Source organism: Arvicanthis niloticus, chromosome 4, assembly GCF_011762505.2.
Source record: "Arvicanthis niloticus isolate mArvNil1 chromosome 4, mArvNil1.pat.X, whole genome shotgun sequence".
NCBI lineage: Eukaryota > Metazoa > Chordata > Mammalia > Rodentia > Muridae > Arvicanthis > Arvicanthis niloticus.
In genome coordinates this window covers 78,016,412-78,041,198 of record NC_047661.1, presented here as the reverse complement: position 1 = coordinate 78,041,198, position 24,787 = coordinate 78,016,412, and the positions used below count along the sequence as shown (strand labels likewise).

Below are 24,787 nucleotides of genomic sequence, written 5' to 3'. Positions count from 1 at the left end.
TTAAGAGTAGGCTCTGGAATGACACTGCGGTTTTAGAAATGTTATCTTCACACCCTCAAGATAACCTTAGAGAAAGGCTCAGCTATGAGGAGGTGTCAGGGACGGGTGTAAATTGCCTGAGTCACAATGTGCCTTTTGTGCCATAATTTATCTGACTATGTGTTTTCCAGTGTCATCCTTTAGATTCCACAGAAGCTTATGATACTGATGTATCCATTGCCATGGCTTCATGTCTGCAACATGGGCCTCTTATGAGCTGACTTGTATGCAGCATAAGTGTACACTTGTGATAGCTGTTGTATCCTGACAGATAGTTCTCTCGTGGAGGCTCCATTTCCCTCTCTGTAATTCAGCTAACTCTTCATTTGTTCTCAGCCCATACTCAGAAAGTATCAAGACCTATCAGGGGCAGTACTGAAATGTCCATCTTTGTGTCTCCCTCTTCTGGATCCTCCTCACTGAAATCTAGAGGACTAATCTGGTTAACCTGTTCCTTGCCCAGATTTCTCCTATGTCTTCACAATTTATAACCCCAGATTGATGTTACAACATTCCAAAGCAGGACTCTGGTTCTGTCTCTCCTTCATATCCATACATGATTCCCCATTCCCTAGCAATTAAATCCTATTCTCCCTCCTTACATTTGTGTGCCATCACCACTTCAGTTGCTTTAAGAAATGTAGGAATTTTTCATAACTCTCTGTTTAGGTGCAAAGCACAAATGGTGTCTTACTGCTCAGATGCAGTTTCTACAGAGGGATGTGGTAGACATAGATGCTCCCTCCTTCCCTACAAATGCTACATTCTGATATTTGAGCATTTATGCTTCCTTCAGTAGAAAGGCTTCCTCTCCAGTGTCTTCTCCCCATAACTGCCCTTGAAGGCCTAGGTAGCTGGCACCTGTGTCTGGAAACTTCCATCCCATGCAGAAAGCTTCCCAAGGCCCTGCTTTGTATCCACAGAGCTGCAGACAAAGGCCAAGGTGACAGTGTTGGAAGGAGACATTCTTGATGCCCAGTGCCTGAGGAGAGCCTGCCAGGACACCTCTGTTGTCATCCATACTGCTGCTGTCATTGATGTCACAGGTGTCATTCCCAGACAGACCATCCTAGATGTTAATCTGAAAGGTACAGTACCTGAGAAAAATATGGAGCATGTAGGAAAATGATAACAGAAGAACAGGTAGTGGGGGGGTGGATATTCTCCTGCTTTGGAACATTTGCTGTGTTCACTTACCTCTGTGATACACAGCTCACAGTCTCAAATTTTTTTTAAAGAAATATTTTATTTATTCTTATTATATTCTTATTTTATTTTTATTTTGTGTCTGAATGAATGTCTGTGTGCCATTGGCATTATGAGTGTCTGTGTGACAAGAAAATGTCAGATCCTTGAAACTGGAGTTACAGGTGGTTGTGTGAGCCCTTACCCCTGACTGAGGAGCTCTTGAGAACCAATGACTGCAAGGAAAGGAAGATCCCATATTCTCTTTCTCTCTCTCTCTCTCTCTCTCTCTCTCTCTCTCTCTCTCTCTCTCCCTCTCTCCCTCTCTCTCTCTCTCTCTCTCTCTCTCTCTCTCTCTCTCTCACACACACACACACACACACACACACACATTTTTTAAATTCACAATTGCATCCCAATGGCAACCCCCTCCCTTCTCTCTTCCCAGTCTTGCATTTGCAAATCCCTCCCCACATTTCCCACTCCCTTCCCCTTAGAGAAGGAGAAGCCTCCCCGCTGAGTACCACCCCACCCTGGAACATCTTGTCCCAGCAGGAGTAAGTACCTGATCTCCTGCTGAGGCCCAACCAGGCAGTCCAACTAAAGGAAGGAGATTCAATGACAGGCAACAGAGTCAGAGACAGCCCCTGCTCCAACTGTTAGAGGATTCACATAAAGATCAAGCTTCACATCTGCTACAAATATAGGGGCACCTAGGTCTAGCCCCTGCATGCTCTTTGTTGGTGGTTCAGTCTCTGTGAGCCTCCCTGGGCCCAGGTTAGTTAACTCTTTACATCTTCTTGGGGTGTTCTTGACCCCCTCCAGCTCACTCAACTCCATCCCCCACTCTTCTACAAGACTCTCTGAACCTCACCTGATGCTTGGCTGTGAATCTCTGCATCTGTTTCCATTTGCTGCTGATGAAACCTTTCAGGGGACAGTTTTCTTTAGAGATGTGGTCCCCAGTGGGTCAGTTATGCTTCAGTGGATGGAATAACACCCATGGATATATGCACACTACTATTCAGTGGATTTTCTTTTTCTACTAAAAACAAAATTGGGAGGGTTGGTGAATAGAGGGGAGTTGGGAGAAGTTGAATGGGAGAGGGAGGTGAATATGTTTACATTGTATGTATGCATACAATTCTCAAACTGTTTAAAATAGTAGTTTTCAAATAGATAATTAAGAAATCCCAGGACTATTAATATGTTTTGCCTGTATTTATAAGTATTTGGATATGTAAGATATAGTGTACATGTTTTCAATGTTTCCAATATAGATTCTTGGGTTTTCCTTTGAAATATAATTTACTAGGGAAAAAAAAAAAAAAAAAAAAAAAAAAAAAAAAAAAAAAAACGTTGCAAGCATTTGGAATCCTGCAACTGTGGAAGCTAGGGAGCAAGCAGAGCAGAGTGTGATGAGACAGATCTGAAAGCCAAAGAGAAACATTCAGCCTCCTTTGCAGGTACTCAACAGCAGAAAGCCCCTGCTCACTGACTAAACACAATTGCTTATCCAGGTAGTCTTGCATTCTGCCAAACTTCCAGAACAGAATTCAGGGCAAGACATTTTTCCTCTCAATTTTAGATGCTATTTGGAACATAAGATTATGGTTTGATATTTGTTTTTGTATCTCTTACTGCTCAACTGGTCATAACAAGGACACGTGTGACATAAACACAAAAGTTGGGACTTCAGGGAATGCAAGGTTATTTTGTTACAGTTGGGAATGTGAAAATACTCAGTGAGCATTGAGGCATCTCAGCTTCTCCAGCCCTTGTAGTATCACACAAGGAGCACACGTGCTGTGCTTCATAAATGACCTATCTAAACCAACTCTATGTTGTCTATATTGGTTATTTTGCATAGAAACCTAGTGACAGCCAGTTTTTTCTTCACATTAACAAGTAAGAGATTTAAACTTAAATCTTCATTCCAGAGAGTATGATTAAATTGCTTTAAGAGCAAATTTAAAACTTTTCTTTCTGAGAAAAACTATCCTGGGGAAGTACAAACAAACAAACAAACAAACAAAAACCGAAAACCAGCAGATATTAAAGGCTATAATAAGACAGGAGAGATTTCTCTCGCTTTGTTGGACTTCTTCCTCACTTATAATAGTCCATTACATTAAATATGCAAAACATTTTTGGAAATATTCATTGAAAAGGCACAGCAAACAAGAGTAAGAATTTTAAAGACTTCAAAAACTCTGGCTCATTTTTTCTTTGTGACAAAGCTAGCATGCTTGAAATTTTCCAATGAACTACGAACTCAAAATGTTAGAAACAATCGAACTTCTACACAGCTTTCTGGGGTTAGATGATATGTCTTCTTATGCATTTTAAAAGTGTTGAGTCAGATCATTTAGCTCATCACTCAAATGCTGGAATGATTACATTAACCATCCAACATTCTATCTGGTACGTGACGAACATCTATAAGAGGTTCCAAGATAGTTAGATCCCTATGGGTTGGAAGTCAATCTGCCTCACCTAGTCAGAGAACTCCAGATGAGAGATCCCAAGTCTGACTTCTATCTTCCACAAGTATGCTCGAGTGGACACACGCAAGTGCTCGCACACACACACACGAACACAAATACATTTTTTAAAAAAATAGTTTTCTATACTTTTAAAGGACAGAAACTATCAAGTAAAGAAAAGAAACACTGGGTTTCTTTTCTGAAGTTTGTGTGCCTGCTCAGGCTCTGGTCCCAGCTCTGCTTCACCAGTTGAGATTGGAGAGCTTACTCACACTTTGAACACTCTCTGAAGTTTCCCTTCCTTACCTTCTGTATCACAGCCTAATACCAATCACAAGCCCCACTACTTTCTTCCTCATTTTTCCTACAATAACCCATGTATACCATACATACTAGTGGGGTCTCTTCTATTTTCTATAACATTTGGCATTTACAGAATAACTGTTTTGTAGTCAGCTCACACTATATTTGCATGGTGTGTTTACTGCTCAATCGAAGCTATAATTGCAGACAGGACTCAACTTCAGTAGAGGTCTGGGGATACAACCTAGAGCCCCGAATAACAGATTAAAAGAAGAAAGTGTCACCCCAAGCTCACCACAACCTATTTGTTCCTGATCAACATTCCCCTAAAAGCAGAAAGGGCCACCTAAATTGAAAAACAACAACAAAACTCTTAACCAACAATATTATCCCAGATAGGCAGGTTCCAATGTCAAAACATCAGGAACACATGAAAGAACAAGACAATTTATTGAGTTATGTCTATTGAACTGTATAGATATGAAAAATAGTAACTGCTATTTTGTGGTTACTAGAGAAAACTGGTGCTGGCTAGCCCTGTTAAAACTATGAATGTACTCTGAATATAACTTTTATGTACTTTTTATGTACTATTTTGCATATTAATTCATTAGTCTGTATCTCTGGTGATTGACTTGATGGAAGTTTAAAACTAGACGCCTGTAGCAATGGTCCCATTACATATTTATTTATCTACATGTGGATCCCCTGAAATCAAAAGATAAGAGACAAATATTTATGATAACCTGTTCTGCGTGTCTCTGGGTGACTAGAGTCTTAGTGTAAATTTAGACATGCTTGGCCCCATGATGAGCAAAGGTTTCATAGCAAATCAGAAGAAAGTACCATACTCTTGGGCCAGAAGGAATCCTAGAAGCTCATCTGGGAGCTTGTTTCTACGTTTTCTCCTGTAGATCATTGGTATTGACTGTGAGTGAATATTTGTCTTATGCAATTGCTTCCAAGCTGAGCATGAGTCTTGAGGTACTAGCTGGTGATCTACCCTAAGTAGTAGGGACTCTAAAGTCTAGAAGGCTGGTGGGGAGGGTTTATAGAGGAGTGAAAATGACTATCAAGAGATAAAGTGTGGAGCAGAGATAGAAGGAAAGGAAAGGTGAGACTGCACCACCTGAGGATCCATCCCATATACAATTGCCAAACCTGGAAGCTATTACAGATGCCAGGAAGTGCTTGCTGACAGGAGCCTAATATGGCTGTCTTCTAAGAGGCTCAGCCAGAGCCTGACAAATACAAAGGCAGATGCTCTCAGAAAACCATTAGACTGAGTGTGGGGTCCCAATAGAGGAGTTGGATAAGGAACTGAAGGAGCTGAGAAGAGTTGCAGCCCCATGGGGGGAGCAACAGTGTCAACCGGCCAGACCCCCAGAGCTCCCAGGAACTGGACCACCAACCAAAAAGTACACATGGAGGGACCCATGACTCTTGCCACATATGTGGCAGAGGATGACCTTGTTGGACATAAGTGGGAGGAGTGGCCCTTGGGCCTGAGGAGGTTTGATACCCCAGTGTAGGGGAATGCTAGGGCAGGAAGACTGACTGGGTAGGTGGTGGAAAGGCAAGGGAAGGGGAATGAAATGGGGGTTCTAGAGGGGAGACTTGGAAAGGGATAACATTTGAAATGTAAATAAAGAAAATATTCAATTAAAAAAAGAGAGAGAGAGAGAGAGAGAGAGAGAGAGAGAGAGAGAGAGATCAGAGGCTAGCCTGTAACATCCCTTGGAGTTCAAGATGGCCTCAGTTATGTGAAACAGGCCTCAGTGTTGATGGTAATGGTTGCTATCCCAAGGATACTAGCATATTTTATAACATAGAATGCTATAATTATATGAAAATTTTAAATAAAGGAGAGATCAAGAGACAAAAGCACAAAACTATATGTGCTGTCTAGTTTTTATGTCAATGTGACACAAGCTAGGATCATGTGCATATAAAAGGAATCTAAACTGACAACTGACTCCTAGAAGTTGGCCTGTAGGCCAGTCTGGTGGGCATTCTGTTGACTGAGAATTGATGTGAGAGGGCTCAGGTCATTATGAATAGAGTCAGTCACTCATAGGTAGAATGAGAAAGCAGGCCAAATAAGCCACGAGGAGCAGGACAAGAAGCAGCTCCCTCCAATTGTCACTGCATCAGCTCCGGACTCCAGGTTCCTGCCCTATTTGAGTTCCTGCCTTGACTTCTCTTAGTAATAGACTATGATGTGGAGTTGTAAGCTGAAATAAATCCTTTCCTCAACAAGTTGGTTTTGGTCATGGTGGTTTCTCATAGCAATATAAACGCTAACTAAGACATGAAGTGTTCAAACCCATCCAGACAAGTTACTCAGAGCTGTTCTAGCCAGAAAGCCTTTGGAGTTCTTAAAGGAATGAACTTACTCACTGTAGGAGTCAGGGACTAACAATGTACAGTAGACTAAAAACAGTACACGATGCTACAGGATAAGAGAGGCAGCCATAGCTCTATGCAGCCAAAAAAGGATTGTGAAAATTGGCAGTGTGCTTGTCATAAACAACAACCAACCAACCAACCAACCAACTGAAAAACAAACAAAACCTACCCTTTCAGAAGAGAAGAGGCTAGAAAGAACCTATTGTATCACAGAAGGTATGGGCTGGCTTACTTTCCAGAAGGCCCTCTGAGGAAACAGACAGGGATTAGAACAGACAATTCTAGATAGGATCTATTAGGGTCTGAGGTCCATAGAGTAGGAGTTAAGGAAAACAGTTTGAAGTCTGTGTAAAGAGTAGGCAGGGTATTTTGAGCCTGTAAATGAATGACAGAGCTCTGATGAAGGGTTTGGGGGGCAGGATCTGACACAGAGTTATACTGATATTTACTCAGAGCCAGGCAAAGTTAGTTTTGATCTTAGAACAGAGCATACTGAAAAGAATTTGTGGCAGTGAGAAAGAATTTTCTTGGAGTAAAGGGGAAGCATAAAGGTCACTGAGACACTTCCCACCAGGACAATTTTAAAAGCAGAAGCTCTGTGTCATAAGCCTTTTTATTTGATTACCTATTACTGGCCTCTGGCTTTCCTTTAAAGGGAAAGTATGTATACTTGTTGGCTTAGTGCTCTGGTAGGCTCTCTTGCAGCTCGATCTGGTCATTCTCTAGAAAGTAATCTTGACCCCTATCCAGGTAAAACTCATTATAGTAGCATTTGACAGCTATTTTGATTAGTTAGTAATGCAACTAAACCCCTTTGAAATTGGCAAGACCAGTCACTCTACTGACTCTTCTATATTTCTTTAGGTCACCTGACTGAATGAGGTCAGTCTGGACACCTCAATAAGGGGCTGGAAGCAGCAGTTTCACAATTTTAACAGTTTGATTTGGGGCGTTATTTTTTCCTGTTGGGTGTTTAAGACCAAATAGGCTACCAATAGTTAACCTTTTAGAATAGTAATTCATCCAAATCTGGGGGAGGGGGTAGGTCACCCTATCAGTTGGTCACCTTCAGGGTTGAGTCAAAGGTCTTAATGTCCACGTGGTTTTTTGTTAAAGCGTGTGAGACCTTTGCCTCCTGATGATCCTTTTAACAGAAAACTCTGCTTGATCTTCACCCATGGTGTCTCCATGGCATCTTTCATCAAAAGGAATGCTCTTTCTGGAGTGGTAGTGTTTGTGGAAATGAAAGTCTTTCCCCGGGTTCTGACTGACATTCACTGAAAGGCATTGGCATTCTTCTTTGTCCTTATCATCTAAACATCTACACTCAGGCTGTTGAAGATTCAGAAGGACTTTGAGAAATCTCCAAATGCAGGTGAGAAGGACTTCATTAGAACTTTCATGTAAATTTACATAAAAATTAGATTTAAAAAATTACTGTTAAAATAGTCATTTTTATTAGGTATTGTGAGTTTTCATGTTAATTTTGCTTTATTCTTGAGAGTTTCATATTTGTATACATGAAGCATGATCATATCCATCTTTCAAACCACCCCAAGCAGTCCCTCCTCCAATGCTCCCCCAACACCCCCTTACCCTGTCAGCACTACCTCTCCACAACTACTCACCTGTGTTTAGAGACTATGTGACTATGTGAATGATCGTGGAACTACCCATTGGAGCAAAAGACATCTGCCAGAGGTCATGGTCACACATTCAAAATGAAATTGCTGTCTAATAACCTCTCTCTGCCCTAATCTGCCTCCAAAATGTAAATGAGGGTTTTCACCAGGAGAATGTTATCTAGAACTTGACAAGGAAGGTAAACCAACTTCTAAAAACAGGAAACCAAGCACACAGGACAGTGCACAGAGAATAATCTCACTCTCTTGGAATTTAGTACGCCCTTATACTGTGTTGTCTGTCTCCCAGTCAGCAAAAACACAGCTAGCTGTAGCCCTGGGCCAGGTTCCATGCCTTGTGACCTCTGCAGCATTCCACCTGGCTCTGTCCACTCTCAATCTCATAAAAATGAAGATCTGATTATCACTATTAAAAAATATTTCAAAGGTAGATTGATCTGTAGTTAAGCATATAAAATTAGTTGTCATAGGTAGAGAGGCTCCCCCATAGACTTATGGGGACCTGTATTTACAAAAATGTTTTGGCTTCATTTTAAGTTAATCAAATCTGTTTTCCTTGTATCTTATCAGTGTAGGCTGGTCTTTAGGTTGTAGGACAGGATGTTCTCTTTAGGTCAGGAGGAGCTTTCCTCCCAAAGATACACAGAAAGACTCACTCAAAGAAGTGTCCTGATCACATTGACTGATGTGGGAAGGCCCACCCTGATTGTGGGTGGCACCCTTTAGTAGCACCCAAGATAAAAAGGTCCTGTCGAGGAAGAACATCTGACACCTTGCTGTCTTTGCTTTCCTCTCTCATCTGAGTTGATTGGCAGTGCTGCTGCTGCTGGATCCTTTGCAGAGACCAGAACCAGCCTTTCTAAGCTTGCCTCATTGTGGACAAGAAACCAGCTGGGTTCCAGAAACTTTCCTTTCACAATTCCAGCTCCAGGTTGGGACTACTGACACACCACGCCCTGTGGCTGAGTAAGTACAGTTTGTCTCCTTGCAGTGAGGGACAGCCATTGTGGGACTATGGCAGCTGTTGAGTCATTTAGCCTCCAGAACCAAGTAACCACTAGGTTCTGAATTGAATTGTGATTTAGTTGTTCTTACTATCTTAAAGCCAATTTAATAAATCTCCATTAAGTTCTGAAAGTGACCCTTGACTAAAACACATCAACTAGCTAGCTAGCTATATGATAGTATTACTAAGTACCAAGCATACTACTTATAAGTGGTTTTATTCACCAGCAATCACAGGCATTTTATAACCAGAATTTCTCTGTTAAAAGCCTAGACTCACTCACCCATCCTCCCATAAAAAGTAAAGAAACAAGTAAGGGCTAAAAGCAGAAGAGGAAAAAGAAAATCTTTTAGACATGAACTTGGGAAGAAAAACAGATTGAAATATTCTGTGGCCCCTCCCCCAGTCCATTTTCTTTTTTTGTTTGTTTGTTTGGTTTTTTATATTAATTTATTCTGAATATGTTTTAAAAGATAGCATTGGTTATTTTATTTATTTACATTTTAAATGTTATCCCCTTTCTTAGTTTTCCCTTCGAAAACCCCCATCCCATCCCCTATCCACCCTGCTTCTATTTATTTTTTTAAATTGGATATTTTATTTACTTTCATTTCAGATGCCATTCCCTTTCCCCATTTCCCCTCCCTAGAAAACCCCTATCCCATCCCCCTTCCTCCTTTTTGTTTTTATACTATTTTAATTACATGCAAGTAATAAGGTCAGTTCTAGGTTGAGGAGCTAGCAATATAATACATGCAAGCTTACTCTAAACTGAGGAATAACTATTCCATAAGCAAAAGGTAAACATAATTAGGCAAGGTCTGTCAAGGTGTGGTCTAATTGATCATTTTCTCAGTCCAGCTTCTTCAATGTTGCCCAAAGCAGTCATTCTTGTTTAAGATGAGAAGGTGAGTTTCAGAAATTGATTACTTGCCATCAAGGATAATTGCTCTTCTCTTTTGTTAATGTATAATCTCAATACATCAGAGGAAACTGATATATTGATTTTGTTTCCCGAGAGGTGCCAGGAAGCACATGACTGTAGATCACACCCCTTTCATGCCATTCTCTTCCTGTAGGTCTCATCACACAATTATTTCATAAAAATTAGCACTGTGATTTAGAGACAACTAAAACATGTGGAAAACAGTGTCCCAGTGCACAGGAACAGACAAACTAATAATAAATAGGGGTCGAAACATTCCACCGCTTTGTCACTGTTACAGAGGATACCCAACATGAGAGTCTTAAGGATGGAAGCTCTGGATCAGACTGTTGCCAGATGGATCTCAGAACTCCATGGGTTTGAACTAAAGCTCCCATCCTCACCAGCCCTCCAAAGATAAGAACTATAGGAATTATTTCTATGTCTTTTGCTCACCAAAATATACTTCATGAAAGTAAAAGGAAAAACAAGAAATGGTGGCAGCAAGAAGGTGTGTTGCCAAAGAATTCTGTCATTGTTCAAGTGGTCTGACAGTAGCTAGTTGGGCAGAGGATTTGGTTTTAAAGCTGCACAGTGGAGAATATGCTTGGGTTAGTACAAGAGCCATGGAAGCAGAAGGCATACCATTGTAGAACTCTACATGACTAAAACTGACACCCCAAGTGGGGTGACCAGCCTAGTGGAATAAATAAAGGGCACTCTAGTCATTAACTTGGCACTAAAACAACATAATATCAGAGACAATGGGCTGCAAACTTAAAGTGTTTGAACAGGCATCATGTGATAAGCTGAGTCACTTTTACCTGAGTCTTGTTTGGGAAGCAGGGTGATGAGGTGAGCACTGCTCCCTGAGGAGGTCCTCTCAGACCTGGGCTGTATCTTAGTGAAGGCTGAGTAGATACAATGGTTGACGAAGACAGGCTTTCACAGAAGGCATACCTTTTTACCAGACTTTTCCTGAAGTCCTTATCTGTTTTACCTGCTACTGTGGAAGAAGAAAGTGTATCTAATGAGGAAATCTCTCTCCACCCTGAAGTGTAAAACAGAAACTATTCAAGTCAGAGGTTAGATTAAATAGGTGGTGTGTGTGTGTGTGTGTGTGTGTGTGTGTGTGTGTGTATGTATGTATGTATGTATGTATGTAAAAGTATTCAAAAGTATGACATTTTGCTTTCCATATCACTTGAAAGATCATCTCCTAAACACCAAGGGTATGGTCCTGGGAGCAGTATTCAAGCAACTGAAAGTGCTAAGCTATGGACAGAGCCCATGGAAACTATTTTCAGACTTCCTGGAGGTCTAGGGTGAAGTGGACCATATTGGGTGCTGACATATCAGCTGGTTGTCCAGATATCCCCTGAGTTCTATAAGCTGTAGCTTACCCTACTACTGCATGCAAAAGAAGTTACTTATTATACTAGAATTGTTCCATGCAGTCTAGATGGGCACGAGGCCTCACCTAATGTCCCTTCCAAATGTGAAAATGTTTGAGTGTTGATGAATTGGGAGAAAAAAGGGGAGCCCCTGAGAGAACAAACGGGAAAAATGGGCTGTAACTTGTGGGTATCTTATTTCACATCTACAGTTCCAACAAGGCTAGAGTACAACACAATATTATTTCATAGCCCAATTATACCATATGTCTGACAGGCAAGTGGATGCTTGCCAAAATCTTGAGGAAGTGTAGTGGCCCATTCCCTTGAAAAATATATTCAGATAGTATGAAACACTGAATGTATTAATAAAGGTTGAATTGAATCCCATTGACTTATTAGATTTTTAAATTATGTATCTGTTTGACATGAAAAATTTGGAAAAACAAAACAAACAAATGGGCTATGGCTTTTTGTTGAGGCCCACACTCTGCCTCAACACTTTGCCTCAACGCTTTGGGGCTAAGTGCTCTGGTCAAGAGAGAGAGTGGGGCTGCAGGGGCAGGAGACACGACAGGGTGTGATCAAGTCTCTCTTTTATCAAGTCTCTCTTATTGAAGGGAATTCTGAAGTATTTATATACGAAAGCAGGAGAACACAAGTGAAAACACTTTACCACATGCACCATACAGCTGAGGTCACTAAACAGCAAAACCAGCTATGTGGGATAAACAATATATTTATCAGAGTGTGCTTCAGCTGTTATAGGCTTTTGACAACCAAGTCTTTCATCAGGGTATATGGTTCCAGATGGCTGCAAAGTTGATCTAGCCGCTTTCTACTAAAGTCGGCTCCCAACAGCTTTTGATACTACCATTTAAAAGTTGTGCTCTTTCTCTGCAGTACATGACTTGAGTCTCATTCCAAAGTGGGCTGTGGCTGCTTGACAGAGCCTTCCTATACCAGATGGCTTCTGTCTCACAGCCTCAAGGAAGAAACGGCTGAGGGATTTCAAAAGACACGACTTACTGGGCCACCTATCTAGTTCAATTGCACTTGGCTAAACTCTGTGTCCTGTCATGTTTGGACAAAATTGTACATGGTTCAAACATGCCCATAAATGGAGTATAAAAGACAGATCAACAGTGACAGGTTCCCTATGTTCCAGACACTGAATCTGTAGAGCTTTCTGGAGGCTGGTATATTCCCCAAGAGCATAGAAACCCCAGAGCATTCATTCATGCTTTACTCCATGACTTCCCTCATCACCCCTCACCTTCATAGCCAAAAAAGTTATGCAACATTTCTGTGGGTCCAAGAACTGCTTATGTAACTGAAACAAGCCTAGTAAAGATATATTGAGCCCCAATTTGTGACCATTTGTTCAGAAGCACAGGTGAAATAACCCAGGCTTGCAACAGGCATTTAGGTAAAGGAGAAATCTTGTGACACAGCCACACCCTGTGAATTGACAGCTTCTTGGAACACATTAGAATACATCTATTTGTGCTGTGGAGAAATTGCCCCTTGTCTTGTGATCTGTGTTGTGAGAAGTTTGTGGGAGAAACTGGGTTTGGGGAAATCATCAGATCTCTCTTTCTAGCCTTCTCCAGGGCCATCATACATCAACCCTACTTGCACTGTGATCTGCTTCCTGTGTTGACCATGCCTGGGTGGAGCTGCCTGGTGACTGGAGCAGGAGGGTTTTTGGGCCAGAGGATCGTCCAGTTGTTGGTGCAGGAGAAAGATCTGGAGGAGATCAGGGTCCTGGACAAGGTCTTCAGACCAGAAACCAGAGAGAAATTCTTCAGTAAGTGAACTTGAAAATTTGCCACATGACTGCATGGCCACAGCCTGGATGGGGGAGGGCTCCTCCATTGTCTAGGAAACAAAAGACACTTGCAGTCATAACACTTCTCCATGTCCACATTCATCAGAAGGAAACACCAACACAGCATTAAAAGACAGTTTGGGAGAGACTGAGTTTGGACTGAAAAGTTCTCTCTCTCTCTCTCTCTCTCTCTCTCTCTCTCTCTCTCTCTCTCTCTCCTCTCTCTCTCCCTCGCGCTGTCTCTGTCTCTCTCTCTCTCTCTCTCTCTCTCTCTCTCTCTCTCTCTCTCTTTCCAGTAGTTCTTTAATATGGACTTGCCTGTTGCTAGGCCTTATAGACCATTCAGATGGGGGAGGGGGCTCAGCACTAGCTCTCTCTTCCAGTTGCTACTGATCTAGTTGCTTGTTTTGTGGTTGGTTGTTTTGTGGGGCGTCTTTCATTTAGTATCTTGGGAAGAAGTAAAATAAAAAGTGAAAAAGACATGAATGGGAGAGAAATAAGAAGACAGAGAGAGGGCTAAGGATATGGACATCAGACAGAAAGAGGCAGAAATGGGGACTGAGAAAGCAGATTTATGAACAAGCACATGTGGTCATACCAAGGGACAGACACAAAGCCAGCATGAGCAGGACTGCCATACCTTTCCTGGACTATTCTGAATCATTTGTCCCCATTCCTCATTGGAGTTTATCATCACTCTGAATAAGAGTGCAGAATTCACTGGTGCAAGCTGTTAACCTTTTGTCAGTTTGTTTTATTGGGGAAATGCAAACCAGATGATTTTGAAATATATTTTATCACCTATTCAAAACCCCTGGTCATTAAAATAACTTTTTTTGTTTGTTTGTTTTTCAAGACAGGGATTCTCTGTGTAGCCCTGGCTGTCCTGGAACTCACTCTGTAGACCAGGCTGGCCTCAAACCCAGAAATCTGCCTGCCTCTGCCTCCCAAGTGCTGTGATTAAAGGCATTTGCCATCTCACCCAGCCATTAAAATAACTTTGCAGGGAATGTAGGAAATGCTTCTCACCTGAACAGTGAAAACTTTAAGTTGGGAAAAGGACAACGACTACATCAGTGTCCTATGATTAATGAGTATCACAGGTCAAGCTAGAGGTCCCTCACTTAAGCTCCATAATTTTGTCAAGGGGTCAACTATTGGCCCCAGAGTCTTCATCCTTGTTGTCTGTATGTGACCCAGGCTAGTTGTTTGCCCTTTCCTCAGCTTCATTGTTAAATGCACACTACCTAGGGATCTGCCCTGCACACAGGGCCCTCCATAGCCCTCTGAGACAACACCCATCCTCTGCATCTTGTCTTTGACCTCTTCCTGAATCAGCTTTCTCCCCTATTAGTTTCAGTGTTGCTTCTAGAAAGCAATATTAACACACAGCCAATTCTATTAGCTAGAATCCTGATGTTTCAGCAATATTTGCAAACAGCCAAGGCACAGTCTCGAGGAATAGCTCTATAGTGGGTATGGATAGAGAAGCCCCTGCCTGAACAAAGGAGTGGAGATTCCTAGAAGTGTCCTTTCTGTGCCAGGCTCTGTGGGGGCTTGCCATGGTGAAAAATCATTGTCTGTGGGTAACATTTCTGGAATGTAGTTAATATTTCTAGCCTCTACTTCTGTAGATGCAGATAAACAAGTACAGAAGGTAACTGACTTCCCCAAAGGTCACAGGTAGAATAAACAAACTAGATAGGATCCCAGGAAGTCTAGCTGCAGCCTTAGCAGTCTTCACATCCAGTGTGTGTGTGTGGGGGGGGCTTCTCTGGGCTCTTTGTGAGATAGCTCATATGACAGGATTCCATGATGTTGCTGTGCAAATATCTGCCACATCCAGGTGTATTAGATACGGGTGTTGCTATGGCTCCACCAGGAAACACTCTACAGGAGGTCTCCTGGGATCTCAGTGTCCTCCAAGAGCTCACGGATGAGACTCTGTGTCACTACAAGTCTGGATTCCTCCTCTCTTGTGACAGAAACATTCCTGAACCAGTATATCTAAAGCTGAAGCAGTAGATCTCAAAGGAAGAGTTAGCCAAGTGACTCCTTGGGAGGAGAATGACCCTTTTCACAGGGGCAGCATATCAGATATCCTGTATATCAGACATTTACATTTACATTATAATTTATATCAGTTGCAAAATTAGAGTTATGAAATAGCAACAGAAATAATTTTCTGTTTGGCAGTCACCACAACATTAGGAACGGTATTAAAGGGTTACAGCATTATGAAGGTTGAGAACCACTGGTTTTCAATGAAGGGGAAGGAAGAGGTGGGTACATAGGATCATGAGCAGAGAATTCAATCCTCAGGCAGGTACCTACTTCTTCTGAGCAGGCCCTTGCTTGCATCTCTCTAATTCAGGCCCTTCCCGGAGATGTATGGCAAAAGGAAGGGGGCCTGGATAGGACATACTTCCTAGAGAATTAGGTAGAGAATTAGGAGCAAGCCATTCTATTTGATATTTCCACCCTGGCTTTCTCTGGTCTTTCTCAGTGTTTGGCTTCATGGGAAATTTCAGTTCATGATCTTAATCTGTCTTTGAAAAATTGACTCCAGGAAATCCCAGAGAATGGGCTAATGGTGCAGGAGGGGGAGAGAGCAAGTGAGGTATCTTCAGTGGGTATAGCCAAAACTGTGTGCCCAGATTTCTTGAGCATCACTCTCCTCATTTATTAAGTAGACCCAGAGGACCAGTCTCCAGAAGTATGAGAAGGAAGGAAGGAAATATAGTCTTGAAGCTGTGTGAGAATTAAGAAGCCCTTCCAGTGCCCGGTGCTGGCACAGACTGTATATGGCTTTGTGAGTTAATCAACAAGTAGATAGTGCTGTCAACAGAGTTCAGAACCTGAAGATATGAGCACTGTATGCAGTGTCTTAGAATAGAAGGCTACAAGGAAGTCTGTCCTGAGAAAGCCTCAGTTATAGCATTGACATCTGTGTTGATAGTATCTTAGAGGAGATATTCCATTGTATCCCAGCTGGAGCTTATCCTAATTTTATTGCCAGTTCCCCTGATCTCCATGAGTCATTTAAGTGGAAGAATTGGCACTGATTAAACTCTTCCTTTTGTTCTTAGCACAGACACAGAAAATACCATGCTCTGGCAGGGTCGAACACCAAAGGTTCACATCTGTGTGTCTTCCTTCTCTGCTGCCACTACTGGGAATGGGTTTCTCATCAAAACCCTGGGACATACATTCTGATTGCTAATCTCACCTGTAATCAGCTCTCCATTACCTCCTGATTCACTCTGATGAATGGGTCAACTTCCCACCACTCTCTTGAACATTTGACTGCTTACTAACCTGATTTGTTTTCTGCAGTGGGAACAAACGTTTTCCTGTCTTTCCATATGTCAGCCTTCCTCTCCAATACTTTTCCCACTATGACAATTCTTGATAATCTAGGTAACTGATACCTATGTACAAGCCACAAAGAATCTTCTCAATGACCTGTCTTGTGTTGCACAGACATAGGAACAAACATCAAGGTGACAGTGTTCGAAGGAGACATTCTTGATGCCCAGTACCTGAGGAGAGCCTGCCAAGGCATCTCTGTTGTCATCCACACCGCCGCCATCATTGATGTCACAGGTGTCATTCCCAGACAGACCATCCTAGATGTCAATCTGAAAGGTAATATATCTGGAGAGGACAAGATAAAAATAGAACAGTTGAAAATGTCCACACAGACCAGGAAAGGATGCTTTTGCACGGAATACCTGTCATACTCTGAGTCTAATGCCTATGCCATCTAGATCCAACTGGTAGAGCTCAGAGCTATTACATGGCCCAGGCCTGGCAGATAGAAAAAAAGTAACTCAGGATGTGAGGCCTGTCCACCATGCCAGGGAGACTGGACTCCAATTGCAAACAATTGACAACCCCAGACCCATCACCTACTGTGAGCCAGATCTAGACCTTGCAGGTGCCTACTCTTCATGCTGCTGGTTCAGCTAAAGCGTCTGTGCCTGACAATATTCTGCCAATATAGAAATGCACAGCAGGAGGTGAACAGACTCTTTTAGTTTTCTTCTAAGAGCAACAGATGAGAACAGTCAGTGGTGGTTTCCAGAATGAACACTAGAAGGAATATTTATCACCTCTACTTTATATAACTGGGTAAATGAAGTCATAGATAGAACCAAGAATGCTATAACATTGTGTATACAACCAGAAACATAACTATTCTCTTTATCTCCCCAAACCCAACAGTCATTTGTCCCCTTCCTGAGAGTCTCATCAAATGACAAAAACAAAACAATAAGAGAAAAGAAAACTGTACCTATGAATTATCTGTGTAACACACACATCACCAGTACACAACTGTACTTGAGTCTGAATGATGTTAAACCTTCAATAATCCTTAGTTTAAAACTGTTCCTGTTCATAATCTAATAAATGATCTTCTGGTTTTTTTAAACTTAGAAAACATGCATGAATCTCTATGTGTAAAATTATGCTTATTTCATAGACACATTAGGAATGAATAAATGAGATAATTTAGGTGCCTTTTAAAGTTAAAAATGAAAAACAGTCACACACACACACACACACACACACACACAAGTACACACTCAGTGCTGAGAACACAAAAGCCAAGAGATATTTGCTCTGTGGAATCCATCTGTGATCCCCTGGCTATAGCATGGTAGCTGTGAGTCCAGTTAGTGAAGGTGCACCTTAATAGTGAAGAGGTTGCTATGTTGGGCTAGGGGTTGAAAGTGAGCATGACGCTGTGCACATGGTGAACCTCAGATTTATCTCTGACACTGACAATGTCTTGTCTGTGATTAGGTACCCAGAACCTACTGGAAGCCTGTGTCCAAGCCAGTGTGCCAGCTTTCATCTTCTGCAGCTCAGTTGATGTTGCAGGGCCCAACTCCTACAAGGAGATCATTATGAATGGCAGTGAGGAAGAGGGTCATGAAAGCACATGGTCTGATCCATACCCATACAGCAAAAGGATGGCTGAGAAGGCAGTGCTGGCAGCCAATGGAAGCATCCTGAAAAATGGTGGCAGGTTGCATACTTGTGCCTTAAGGCCCATGTATATTTATGGGGAGAGAAGTCCATTCCTTGCTAACATAATAATTAGCTCCCTCAAAAATAAGGGTATTCTGGGTGTTATTGGCAAATTCTCCATAGTCAACCCAGTGTATGTGGGCAATGTAGCCTGGGCGCACATTCTAGCTGCCAGGGCCCTTCGAGACCCCAAGAAGTCACCAAATATCCAAGGAAAGTTCTACTACATCTCAGATGACACCCCTCACCAAAGCTATGATGATTTAAATTACACCCTTAGTAAGGAGTGGGGTTTCCACCTTGATTCCAGTTGGAGCCTTCCTCTGCCCCTGCTCTACTGGCTTGCCTTCCTGCTGGAAACTGTGAGCTTCCTGCTGAGTCCAGTCTACAGGTATCGACCTCTCTTTAACAGGCACTTGGTCACAATATCAAATAGCAAGTTCACTTTCTCCTACAAGAAAGCTCAGCGAGATCTGGGCTATGAGCCACTTGTCAGCTGGGAGGAAGCCAAGCAGAAAACCTCAGAGTGGATCAGGACACTGGTGAAGCAACACAGGGAGACACTGGACACAAAGTCTCAGTAATTGGAAGAAGCTGGGGACATGGTCTTGGGTGTTACCAGGTCCTCCAGCAAGGGTAGAAGCACAAGCTTGGTCCTGCTACCTTTTGACACAGAGGCCAATTTAGTGCCTTAATTGAGTCACCAGAAGCCTTGCCAGTCACTGACAGCACAGGCAGCTGTGCCCCAACTCCTGGGTCCAAGCTCTTCAGCACCTCTTGTACCTCAGAGCTCTCTCCATTATTTTTTCTCCCCATTCAAAGCATGTCTAGCCTTCAGAAAATTCTGCTTGCTTTATGAAGCCCAGTGGAAGGAACAATAAATATTTGTTAATATCTCATCTGTGGACTGTGTTTTTCCATAAATAAACAATTGTATGTCCCTTCTATGTCCAGACATGGTCATGACAGAATCAGAAGGGGATCATGAATCTGAGGTGGACTGAGGGAAAGTTGGGAACAGATCAAGATGTGAGATTAATTCCAAGCTATTGTCCTTCAGGTATGCACTAGATAACTGGAATGGATTACTTTATTTTGTGTACTAGGGACCATAACAGATGGAATGTTACAGAGTTAGTTTCTTCCTAATATCCAGGGTGTTCTGTGAAGATTCATCCAAGGAATAAAAGGATAATGTAGATACAACAAAAGTTCTGATGGGTGTGAGACAGATGTACTCTCCAACCCACTCTGGTAATGAGAGAACCAGAGTATTAGCAGCAATGTCAGGTTTCTGACCTGATGACATGCATCTGTCACATAGAGAATCTTGCTCTGTAGCCCTATCTGTCCTAGAATGCACTCAGTAGACCAGGCTTGCCTTGAACTAATAGAGATCCTCCTGCTTCTGGATCACTAATGCTGGGATTAAAGCCACTCACCACCACCTTCAGACTCAGGTCCTGTTTCTGCAGTGAAAGGAACTGCAACAACTCCTTTGGGAGGGGGCTATCAGGTGTTTAGGAAAACTTCATCTACCCCTGGCATTCTAAAGAGGAAATGACTGTGTACCTGCAATGGCTGTGTTTTTGCATCGATTCAGGCTGTACTCATGCAGAGTGTGAGTACAGTTCTTGTCCTGTTTACTCTAAAAATATTTTTGCAAATGCATATGTGGATCCTATTATTGTAACATTTATTTATTTATTTATTTAGTGTCTGCACTTACATGCCCAAGCATGTGAGCCAAGAAAGCTGTATTCAGAGGTCAAAGGACAAAATGTTGGAGCTAGTCCCAAGGATTGAACTCAGATTATTAGGCATTAGGGCAGGAGCTTTTTCCGCTGAGCCTTCTCATTAACTTTTACACTCAACCTTTAAATGTAAGTGAGAGACTTTTCTCTCTATGATGGTCCCTACTCCAACCCAGACTCTTTGTTCCTCTGCCAAAAAAAAAAAAAAAAAAAAAAAAACAGGTCAAACTTTGTTCCTTCGTGGACAAGCAGTTTGACCTTGGCTAGCCAACTCTCCCCAATAAACCCCTGCTGATTGCATCCAGGTATGGTGTCTTGTGATTTTTGGGTGGCCATGATTTCCTGAGACTTGAGTAAGGGTCTCCCGAGTTTGAGGCTCTTCATTTGGGGGCTCATCCTGGATTTTGCGACCACCCTAATATCCAAGAAACCCACTGAGAGGTGAGGAAACACCCGAGGTTTTCTGTCTGGTTGTTGTGTTACCATTTGCCTAAATTATCTGATTTCTCATGTGCCGTTTTGTCTAGGTTTGTCTAAGTTATTTGGTTTCTAAGTTGTTTGTGCCCACCTGTCTGAATTATTTGGTTTCTGAAAAGTGTACTTTCGGTTTGGACTGGCAGCTGTTTTTGTCTCGTGAGGGGCAGTAAACTGTTTCTGTCTTGAGAGGAGATAAATGAGTGACTGGCAGACGTGCTGTGAGGTCACTAGCTGCTGCACCCCCAGAGACATCTGGGGGTTCATCTAGGTGCCAGAGAGGATGTGGAATCCCTCTCGGCTGGCACTGGCGATTGAGACGGGTTTTGTTAACAATGGGGCAGAGAGAAAAGGTCAGAAATGGCCACCACTGCCTAGGGCAGCAGTTGTGCTCTCATGACAGTGTGTCTATTTTTGGGTTGTTCATTGCTGGCATGTTAGAAATCTGTTAGACTTGGTCCAGCATAGGCTAGCCAAGTCATCTGAATCTGTTAAATCTGAATCTGTGAAGATTGACCACATTGTCTGGTAATTGGAGTCTTACTTGAAAGGCAGAGGCAGGCAGATTTCTGGCTGTCTTTCTATGCCCTTATTGTGTAACTTGGTCTCTGCGCCTATGGCAGAGGCAAGAATTGTCTATATCACCTGGTTTATGTGCCGCCCGTGAGAGGGGTGAACTATCTGTGTTGGTTTTTTTTTTTTGTGTGTGTGTGTGTGTGTGTGTGTGTGTGTGTGTGTGTGTTTTCTTGGCAAATTTTCTGTGTGTTAGCCATTAATCTGTGTTAAACATCCTGAGTTAAAAAGAGATAACATGATCGCTGGCAGAGAAAGAGATGAAGCCACTGGTACAAGAGTGCCTCTGCAGAGCAGAAAGGCAGGCAGGTCCTTTAGTAAGGGGCACCAACCGTGGTTCAGGTTTGGACAGCCCGCCTACCACATGTAGGGTGCTCTCTAGATAACACCACATGGAGAGCACCCTCGACCAGCCCGAAGTTGGCAGGAGACAGCTCCTGGTTCCCCAGCACAGCCCCCTTGAACCACCCAGCCATGCAAGTTGGCCGCCACCTAATTTGGTGTGTGTGACTGTACTGGGGACCTCAGGGTCGCTGCTGTAACAAATCAGTGGCTTTCCATCTGTGTCCTATGAAGATAGATAGGGCCCAGGTGATTAAAAACCTGACAGTGGAGCCAGGGAAGCTAGACAAACAGCCCCAGCAAGAGTATTCACCTGAGAGTTATAATTATATATTTTTTATTTAAAAAAAGTGAATAAGTAGCACTGAGACAAGTCACGTGATGTGACTCCAGCTTAACACTGAACAAAACTGCCTGCAGACAGGTCAGACAGGTCAGGCAGGTTGCCTACTACAAAAAGTTACAGGCTGTCCTGAGTCAGAAAGCCAAAACAATAGGCCTCCATTTTGGTACAGATACAAATTTATAGTAAAAAGTAAGTTAGTTATCAAAGCAATAGATAGGCCAGGGTTCCTCAGACATCTAGATCTAGTGCCCAATATAGTCACCTAGATAAATCTAGTGGAGGAATACCCTTCCCCCCATAAAAGCCTTTTTTCCACAAGTCCCTTGTAGGTTCTGGTCTTCAGGAGTGAAGAACAAGAGAAGATACTGGGAAAAGAATGTTCCCTCAGACATGGGGACCCCATCAATTGATCAGGCCGTGGTCAACAGTGGGTTACAGAAGATAAGGGACACCCAAAGGCCCACGCCAGATCCCACTGATAGATCTTGAGAGAGAGAGAGAGAGAGAGAGAGAGAGAGAGAGAGAGAGAGAGAGCTACATGAGACCCAACTAATTTTCACTAAGGCACATGAGATTAAGCAGGGATCAGATGAGTTGCCACAGCCTTTCTAGACATTCTGTCAGCATAGGCAAGGCTTCAGAGGCTAGAGAGACTACAAGATAAGTCATTAAAAGGATTTAGTGTAAGTTGCTAAGAAAGTCTAGAAGAAAGGAGTGAAAAAGAATAGTGGAGAAGGTTTAGTGTAAGACTAGAGGAGAGAAATAGAGAAGATAAAAGGTTTAGTGTAAATTGCTGAGACTAGAGAGAGGTGAAGAAAAAGAAAGGTGACAGGAAAAGAATTTACAGAAAGCAGAGAAGAGGGACTCCAATCAAAGGGAGATAAGAAACTCCTTGAAAAAGACCAGTGTGCACATTGCAAGTGAAGGAGCCAGCTTTGGGTCCAAGAGGGCCCCAACAAATAGAAGCCAGGGTCAGGAAATCCCAGGCCTTGAAAAACACTCCAAATGGCGAAGATATTAGCTCTGTGTGAAGACAGCGATCATCTCAAGATAGACAGGGTCCTCCTCCAGGCCAATGGGCCAAAATGTATTCATGGACTACCTGAAAATGGTGGACTAAGAGATGGGCTGGGTATCCCATTCATTTATGGTCATCCCAGACTGTCCCTACCCTCTGTCGGGTTGAGACTTACTCCCCCGGATGGGGGCCCAGATACACTTCCTACCCAACGGGCTGCAACTAGCTGACAAGAACTCACAGGTAGAGGAAAGGCTTCTCCTACTGACTCCAGCTGGGAGCCAAGGTAACCTGCTTTACAAATGGGAGCAGTTTTCTCCATGCTGGTCAGAGACAAGCCAGTGCTACTGTGATGGACACAAATGTCATCTGGGCTGACTCCCCACCCCTGGGATCGTCGGTGCAGAGAGCAACCTTGGAACTTGGGGCCGACAAGAAAATCAATATCTGCATGGACAGCAGGTATGCTTTTGCCACAGCCCAAGTCCTCAGGGCTATATACCAAGAGAAGAAACCCTGATGAAGCCAGCAGCTGTAAATATTCATTGCCCAGGACACCAAAAGGGAGGAGACTCAGTGGCCTGAGGCAATTACTGGACAGATCAAGTGGCTTGATACAGGAGCCCTTCCCGGTTTTGGACCTAAGAGATGGCCTCACTTAAAACACAGAGTAAGAGAAAGAACGCAGATTGCTAGCCATCCTGCCAGCTACTATCTAGAGGAAAAGAGGCAATGATGCACACAAGAAGGGAGAACTATACTCCCCAGAAAACAAAAGACTTACCAGGCTACATACACAGATGGACTCTTAAGATATGAGTGCAACCAAGCAGCCAAGAGATTTAAAGCATATAATGGACCTCAGGTTTTGGGCCAGAGAAATAATAAGACAGTGTAAGATATGCCAGCAAGCAAAGGCTTATGAGACTTAGAGTAAATAAGAAAATACTTAGGAGAAAACAGCCTAGAATAGGGACCTTCCTGAGGTTTCAAGTGTCCTAGGTAATTACATCAGATAGCAGTTTTACTTTTGTTTTTAAGGTAAGACAGAAATTGTCAGAGATATTAGACAATAATTAGAGGCTCCACTGTTTATACTGTCTCCAAAGCTCAGGACAGGTAGAGAGAATATACAGAACACTAAAACTAAATTGCCCTCGGGAACTGGCACTGGCTAGAGTGTTCCTTGTCCTTGTTCCACACCCAGAATGTCCCTTATTTTGTGAGAAATGATTTTTCATGCTACTAAGAGACTGTTCCTGGTGCTGGTGACCATCCGACCTCCTTGAAGTTCACCAACACCTGTGCCTGATGCCAACTGGAGAACATCCAGATGCCAGAGCAACCCCCTGCTGGTTAGCTCAAGGTCACCTGCTATTCTACAAGGCCAAAGAGCAGCACACCTTTGTTGCAGCCCAGGCAAAATGTTGAGGCCTGGGCCGACCCACGTTTGGGCGGCCACTGTATCCCGGCCCAAGCTGCTGCTCCGGTCTGCAGGTCCGGGTTCAGCAAGAGCAAGGGTGACGGCAGATTCTACCTAATGTCTGATGTGTATGAATCTCTCTCTCTCTCTCTCTCTCTCTCTCTCTCTCTCTCTCTCTCTCTCGTCTGATGTCTGGTTCTGTCTTCTATAGTCTGATTCTAAGCCACACCTCTAAGTTACACCTTTAATCATGCCCTTAGGTCTTGTCTCTAACTCTGATCTCTATACTTCTAAATCATACTCTTAAGTCACACACCTTTAATCTCACACACCTTTAATATCACGTACCTTTAATCTCAAGGTATCTAAACCAAGATTATCGGAGTGTTTTCAGCTGTTGTAGGCTATTGTAATTCAAGTCTCATGTCAGGGTATATGGCTCAAGATGGCTGCAAAGCTGATAGCCACTTTCTGCTAAAAGTCGGCCCCCAACACGCCTTGACTCCTGAGACATCCCCACTCTAGAGGCACAGGGGTAATGCTGCCTTAGAGGGTGGGACTTAGGGTGTGTACACCCAAAGTTAAATGACAGCTTGTGA

At 42.9% G+C, this 24,787-nt stretch overlaps 1 protein-coding gene across 4 annotated transcripts; it reads left to right on the top strand.

Annotated features, from left to right (window-relative positions):
- Positions 1-2,605: 2,605 nt before the first annotated feature.
- On the top strand, positions 2,606-19,157 carry LOC117707219 (3 beta-hydroxysteroid dehydrogenase/Delta 5-->4-isomerase type 4). Of its 4 annotated transcripts, none has more exons than XM_076933017.1 (5): positions 2,606-7,797; positions 8,907-9,031; positions 12,994-13,200; positions 16,705-16,869; positions 18,031-19,157. In XM_076933017.1, exons 3-5 carry the CDS (start codon positions 13,056-13,058, stop codon positions 18,840-18,842), a joined length of 1,122 nt encoding a protein of 373 aa, XP_076789132.1. In that variant the 5' UTR covers positions 2,606-7,797; positions 8,907-9,031; positions 12,994-13,055; the 3' UTR covers positions 18,843-19,157. The 4 variants fall into 4 exon arrangements, with proteins under 4 accessions (XP_076789132.1, XP_076789131.1, XP_076789130.1 ...); XM_076933016.1 differs by having other exon boundaries at positions 8,881-9,031; XM_076933015.1 differs by having other exon boundaries at positions 8,870-9,031.
- The last annotated feature ends 5,630 nt before the right edge of the window (positions 19,158-24,787 follow it).

What these genes read in the sequence shown, in the direction of transcription:
- LOC117707219 (XM_076933017.1), top strand. Translation starts at nt 13,056, where the DNA reads ATGCCTGGGTGGAGCTGCCTGGTGACTGGAGCAGGAGGGTTTTTGGGC. An exon ending in AACCAGAGAGAAATTCTTCA is followed by an intron (nt 13,201 to 16,704) that starts GTAAGTGAACTT and finishes TGTGTTGCACAG; the next exon opens with ACATAGGAACAAACATCAAG. An exon ending in CCTAGATGTCAATCTGAAAG is followed by an intron (nt 16,870 to 18,030) that starts GTAATATATCTG and finishes GTCTGTGATTAG; the next exon opens with GTACCCAGAACCTACTGGAA.